Source organism: Frankliniella occidentalis, unplaced genomic scaffold, assembly GCF_000697945.3.
Source record: "Frankliniella occidentalis isolate FOCC.00 unplaced genomic scaffold, Focc_3.1 Scaffold168, whole genome shotgun sequence".
Lineage (NCBI taxonomy): Eukaryota > Metazoa > Arthropoda > Insecta > Thysanoptera > Thripidae > Frankliniella > Frankliniella occidentalis.
The window spans coordinates 596,829-603,505 of NW_026267294.1; the positions used below are offsets into that span (position 1 = coordinate 596,829).

At 54.9% G+C, this 6,677-nt stretch overlaps 2 protein-coding genes across 2 annotated transcripts in view; both read left to right on the forward strand.

The window, feature by feature from the left end:
• The window catches only part of LOC113208885 (sodium-independent sulfate anion transporter), a gene marked incomplete at its 3' end in the record, with an annotated part of 28,832 nt that extends 26,653 nt beyond the window's left edge, over positions 1 to 2,179 (forward strand). The window contains 1 exon segment of the mRNA XM_052271650.1: positions 1,877 to 2,179. Coding sequence (XP_052127610.1) covers positions 1,877 to 2,179 — 303 coding nt within the window.
• Positions 2,180 to 2,839: 660 nt separating this feature from the next.
• Positions 2,840 to 6,677, forward strand: part of LOC127748717 (uncharacterized) — a 6,322-nt gene continuing 2,484 nt past the window's right edge. The window contains exon 1 of the mRNA XM_052271631.1: positions 2,840 to 2,932. Coding sequence (XP_052127591.1) covers positions 2,840 to 2,932 — 93 coding nt within the window. The remainder of the gene's footprint in view (positions 2,933 to 6,677) is intronic.

Consider the following 6,677-nt stretch of genomic DNA (forward strand, 5'->3'; position numbering starts at 1 on the left):
CCTGTGCGCTGTGTGAGCCGCACCAGGCGGGCGTTGGTGCACGGTTCTGTGTGTTTGCCGTGAGCGTGAGCAGCGGACCGCGAGAGACAGAGGAGCAGCAGGACGGGGTAGAGGCTCCAATGGCCCGCCCCGCCCCCCAGGGGAGTATACCCCCGTGCCAAAAGCCCGAGGTGCGCGAGGTCGAAGGTCATCGGGGCGCTCAAGGGTCGACCTGATGGACCCAGACTGTGATGACCACAGCCAGACGGGCTCCCACGCGTGGCGGGCTGCGGAGGGGGGAGCGGCTCCCACAGCCCTGGGGCCCCCCGGGGGGGCGTTTGCTCCTGCGGTCGGTGGCAGCCGCACTGCAAAGTTCGCGGGAGTAGGTGGCTGGCGGAGGGGTAACCTTTCGCACCCGTGACAGCCGGGGCTGCGAGCTGCTGCCAGCTGCCACGGTGAGCAGCGCCTAGTCTACTTTGTCCATCCTGCTCCTATTCCATTCAACCTGTTTTACTTAATGAAATAAACGAACGGGCGGGGAAAATCCGCAAGTAACAATTTGCTTAGCTTACACATTCTAGAGAGCGCTCTTCTTTCCCCCACCTACCCTCTTCTCCGTTCTGCCACCCTCCGAGGGAAACGTCAATGGTTTCGCACCCTGCCGCCCAGATGGGCCGCGCCGAAAGGTGGAGCACAAGAGGGCGCGGACGACACTTCAAGGGCGTCGTCGCAGCGGACGGGGCCGGCGCTGTGCGAAGGGGGTGGGGGCGGATGTGGGGGCCGCGCGAGACTCGCAAACGAGCACGAGGCACCTGTGGCCGTGCCCTGCGGGGCCCTGCCCCCCCGCCGCGCCGACCCCAGCCCGCCGTGTCACGTGCCGTAGAGTGGCGAGCGCGATGGGGGGCACAATGTAGATGTGTAAAACTGAGGAAGAAATGTCCTCTCTGTTGCCGTTCGGCTTTTATGAAACTAGGTAGATGTACGCCAGACCACGTCTCGCGTAACAGGCTTCGCGATATCTCACGAAACACTGTTACGCTGCGACGCGCCTGGCATACATCTACCTAGGCCTGCGGCGCTGACACCTGAGTCGGGTAGTGCAAAAATGCACACAAAGATACGGGCCTCCGGCCCGTTAACGGCCCGTCACTTTGGCTAAGAATGCATGGTTGTACACTTTTTCGCTTATTTTCGTCAAAAACACCCTCTAGCGCCTCAACGGTTTGAGCTAGAGCAAAACGGAGAAAATTTTCGCCCAAAGGGTTCTACTTTGATGAGTTACCCCCTAGGAGACTGTGAAAAATAATATTTTTAAAAACATTATTTGTGGGACCTGTGGTTTTTGATTTTTTTTAAATCCAATTTTTGAGCTAGAATGCTCTTTTTCGAACTTGATCTGTCTTTTTATGATACAAAACGACCCTGAAAATCCCAGGTCGCTAGCTCAATTCATTCTTGAGTTATCGTGATGACAGACAGACACACAGACAGACAGACAGACAGACAGACAGACAGACGCGAAACTTTTTGATCATCACTGGAGTAATAGGCTTCGCTATCGCTCAGCCAACAAGGAACAAGCATTTTTACTTTGCATCTGAAAAGACGTGTCCATCGTTGGATAGATTAAAGAGGTAGTCTAATAGACATCTATTGGAAAAATGTCTTCGTAAATTTACAACAAAGTTTGTATGATTCACAAAAAGTCTTGTAAATTTACGACAGACCATTCTTGCTTGTCAATGAACTCCAAGTCGACGTAATACTTGTAATTTTACAATTTGAAATTTTAATTTCACACTTCACGTCATGGAGTTTTCATGTAACCCTTCCAAGCTCACAGTGAGGTGGTCTAGGTGGACAGTTTGAGACGTCTCTTGTTGTCCTGCCCCCTTAGCCTCGGACGTGGCCATGGACGCGACGCAGGAGATGGTGGCGCTGGCGGCGTGCAACCTGCTGGGCTCGCTGGTGCAGGCCATGCCCGTGTGCGGGGCCTTCACGCGCAGCGCCGTCAGCCACGCGTCGGGCGTGCGCACGCCCATGGTGGGCCTCTACACGAGCGTGCTCGTCATCCTCACGCTCGAGTTCTTCACGCCCTGCTTCTACTACATCCCGCGCGCCACGCTCGCCGCCGTGCTCGTGTGCGCCGTCGCCTCCTTCATCGACGTGGCCATCGTGGCGCAGCTTTGGCGCACCAGCAGTAAGTACCAAGACAATTCAAAGTCTATGGGAATAAAAACATTTAGCTTTGTGATTTGCATTGCAACTTTTTGTGATTTTCACCTTTACGTTTAACATTATTGCAAAGGGTTTGTGTATATTTTATTTTTTTAGTGAATGGTAATTTTTGCACTCGTATTACTATCTGAGTCTGTATGCATTAAAATGCGTAATTACTCATTCAACTCAAATGCATCCGGTGTCCATGTTAAAGCCTCTAAGAGTTTGGAGATTTAACAAAAAAGCCTTAAAACGAGAGACAAGGGAAAGGCTACTGTTTCTGGAGGAACAATTGTTAGAAGACCCCCCGCTATCGTCTCCCAATTTCAAACCCCTTAACCACCTTAACGAAGGCACCCTGAGGCCCGGCCCCACTTGAGACATGGCGAGTGCTGCTTTCTCGTTTGGTTATTCTTGGGACTCAGGCGTCGTGCCCCGTGCTGGTCGTCTCGTCTTCCTACAGTGTATTTCTTTGTGTTTTTCGCCTGACAATGGAGAGTCTGATTTTTTCGCACCCCCAAAACTATCTTAAACTTCCCATGAACTTAATTTTTTCGAAAACCATTTTTCTTCTTCCACAGACTTAATACTTTGAATTAGGCAAAGTGTTTCCTTATAGCAAGAATTTTGTCTTGAAAAAATGCCAAATTCACTCAAACAGTCCATGCTGGATGATTCAAGAATACGTAGAGCCTGGGCCTGTTCTGAAGTGGAAATGGGTCGTCGTGAAAAGGTACCTCACAGCACCCTAAGCACGCTGGGGTCCTCCTCTAATTGGCGGCACAGCAGCAGCAACCCCGAAGAGGAGGAAGAGGAGGAGGAGAGGGAGGGGAGGGTGCCTCGCAGGCCAGGGCCGCACGGCCGACGCCTGGCTCGGCTCGGCCTGCGGCTTTATGGAATCGCTGCCAAGCCAGCCACAGGTGGGCGTGCCAAGCCGGAGCTAGTGGGGGCGGGGAGGAGACGGGAAAGGAAAGGAGAAAAGGAGAGAGGAGAGAGGGAAAATTAAAGAAGACGGGGAAACTCGGCGCGAGGGGGGGGGGGGCATTGTGTTCGTTTTGAGCCCTAACGAGCCTAATAAGGACTCGTGGACGGTAATGGTAGTGGGGCTGGGAGGGGCGGGACAGGGACGCTCGCCTTATCATTCATCGTTAACAAACTCATGCAGGTACAGTACGCCTTCGCGGATCCTTATTGCGTTAAGCACACCTGGGCGCGGTCGGGGTAGCGGAGCGGGGCGGGGCGTGGGATCCTTTGAATATGCATGCAATTTCCCAGTTGTCACGGCCAAGGTTTATTTCACCCGGGTTTGAGATTGTGTGGCTCTTAAGTCTCGCGGTGGAGCAGCCCGGGCGGCGGGTGGTTTGGGGGGAAAAGGGGTTGGGGTGAAGAGAAAGGAGGGGCGGAGAGGAGAACAGAGACCGAGGGGGGTGTTGAGACAGACTGTGGGGAGGTACCCTAATGGCCGGGCTGTGTTCGGCGCAACATTCTCTCTCTCTCTCTCTCTCTCTCTCTCTCTCTCTCTCTCTCTCTCTCTCTCTCTCTCTCTCTCTCTCTCTCTCTCTCTCTCTCTCGCTCGCTGGACGCTCCGCCTGCTTTGTCTATCTCCCGCACAACCCGTCTCGCGCCGTTCTGGGCCCTCGCGTGCCTGCGCTCCGCCGCGCTCCACCACCAGCTTCAAGGGCATCGGGCGCAAACTCTCATATGCTGCTTCTGCTGCTGCTACTGCTACACTCGTCAACGCTCCGCTGGCCACTCTCTCGGCCCGGAAGTGAAAAGGGCTCGCTATCGGCGCGTGTACGCGTCGGGCATGCCTAAGTCACGCAGCGTAGCGTGCCGAGATGCGGCGGGGGGGAGAGAGAGAGAGAGAGAGAGAGAGAGAGAGAGCGGGAGAGAGAGGGAGAGAGAGGGGAGGGGGGGAGTGAGGCGGTCTGCTCTGCCTTTGCCTTTATCTACCCCTGAAGCTGTGTCCGCTCTCGCACCACCACCACCCGGGATACGCCCTGACAGCGGAACCACCGCCGCAGCTCCCCGCCCTGCCCCGCCCTACCCAGCTCCTCCCCCCGCCCCCCGATGACCCGGGGCCTTTTGGGCGGTGCATGATGGAGCAGCTCTGACGGAGTTTACGGGCAGCCAGGCTGGGCAGATTCGGGAGGGGGGAGGGCTTGTAGCTGGACGCCACACACGTCGCAACGGACTTAATACGAACTGGCGGGTACTCTGCAAACCGCTGAAAGCGAGTGTCACGCTGCAAATTTACACGGTTATGCTCCTAAAATTTGCAGTCGAACCTGCTATCAAAACCAAAAGGCAGCAAAATTCCGGTTTGTAACTTCGAAAATGAGTTCTTTGGCCGTTTTACCCAAGCTTTTATATGTTTACCATCTTTGTTCTATAGGTTTCACCACTTGTGAGGTCTGTAAGCTTACATGGTACGGTCCGCGCACTAGCGGCCACTCTGTAGGCTTGTCGGGTCGAGCGCACACCTCGGGGCCCCGCTCCGCCGCGCCCGCCGCCTGTCCCCGCCGCTCCGCTGCTGCCGCTATCCCAAAGTTGGGTAAACTGCAATTTACCTCTCCGAGTTGACAACACTTTAATCTTCTGCCGGGCTGGGTGGGCCTGGAGCCCAGGCCGAGCAACGCCGCCGACGGCTAGGCAGACCAACAAGGCGGCAAATCGGCCGAAGGGAGCGGCGAGAGAGGGGGAGGGAGGGGGAAGCAGCCCTTCTCTAAACGTCAAAGAAAGTATAAATTTCGCACTTTTCATATCGGCGGCTCGTGGAGGCGGCCCGAGGAGCCACGCGCGCCCCCTTAGCGGCGCTCTGCCTATTTGCCTCGGACTTGTATAAATCGCGCACGATATATCGGGCGCTGGTAAGGCGCGGGGCGACGAGAGCGAAGGCGAGAGCGAATGGGGATCTAGATATTGGCGAGCGCCGGGGAATAATTTATGAGAAGCTGATGGCAACAGCTGCCGCGCCGCGGCTCCGGGTCGTGATAAATAATTGTCTGTCGGGGATGCGATGGGCGTGGTCGGGCCGGCAAGGGAAAGGGGGGGGGGAGGGGCAAGACGAACGGGGTGGTGCTGGTGGTGTGATGTGCTGGGGGGTAGAGTTACTTTTGATCGGTGGGGTATTTTTATTCTCTTTCGCTACCGTAGAGATAAAAATATAACAATAATGGAGTGGTTATTTTCGGACATGTTAACGAGTGTGTCGTAACTCGCGATATTCTGTCAAAGTGCGCCTGTTTTCACGAAATTTCGTGTTTTTGTCATTCGGCGCGGAGAACATGTAGTATGGTGTGTGAGTCGTGTTGTCTGTGTCGTCAGCCTTTCCCGCTGCTGCTGCTGACATGGGGCACTTTACCCTGGCGAGCAGGAGTTAAAGTTTGATGCCCTCTCGCATGGCCGTGAATTTGTAATGTTTCATCGCGATAGACGACGATGCCGTTGAGCCTCACGCCGCTGCTGCTGCTGCTGTTGCTGCTGCTGCTACCGCCATCGCCGCCGTTGGTGTCGCACATCGACACTTGAGGACCACCGTTGCGGCTGCTTGTGGAAACCTTTATCGACTTCCCTGCGGGGTCGTCGACGGAGGTGGAGGGTGCTGGAAAGTACCCTCCGGTGGGAAAAGATACACAGCCTTATAGTGTGATCAGAAGGTGCGAATGACCCAGTCTAAAATAACCGTGGGTAACCATGGTTCACTAGGAGTCATAATATCATGGTAACTTGGCGATGGGATGGATCATGGTTTCCGGTTTATCCACTATAGTTTTCCCAACCTGTAACCATGGTGTTTCTGGTTACTATGGATTAGTATGACCATAAAACTGTGGTTAATCAAAACTAAACCGTGAGAGTCCATGGACTACCATATTTTACCATGGCCTTCCCCATGATTATTTTGGTCTGGGAACGTTCCGCGTTTAATTTATGGTTGCTTGAAGGGCTCAGGTTTTATTTGGGTTGGATATTTGATAGCAGTGGTTTTGCTTTCCAAGCCTACGATCATTTTTCGCAATATTTTGCCTCAATTTCATCTCAGGTTTCAGCGTTACGCGATCTGGACTGTTTCTCATTTTCCGCATATGGGCGCCCCATTTCCCTTGTCCACCATTCGTCGTTACGAACCCGCTAAGTGGAGTCCCTGCAAGCTCTCATAACGCCTGGTAGGTAGGCAACACCCTGCCTGCAGGGCATGCGTGCTCTGCGGGCTGGCCTACCCCCAGCCTCGTAGGCGCTGAGCAGCCGTAGCTTGCCGAATCGGAGTAAAATTGATGAACTCTCCGAACGATTCCTTTTGCGGCTCAGTTGGCTTAGGGGCCACAGGAGCGTGGCGGCGAGTACCTGCTGGTGTGGCCCTTGCTGACGGCTGACAGTGGGGTGTGTGGGGGCCGCAGGAGCGTGGCGGCGAGTACCTGCTGGTGTGGCCCTTGCTGACGGGGGGAGGGGGGGAGTGAGGCGGTCTGCTCTGCCTT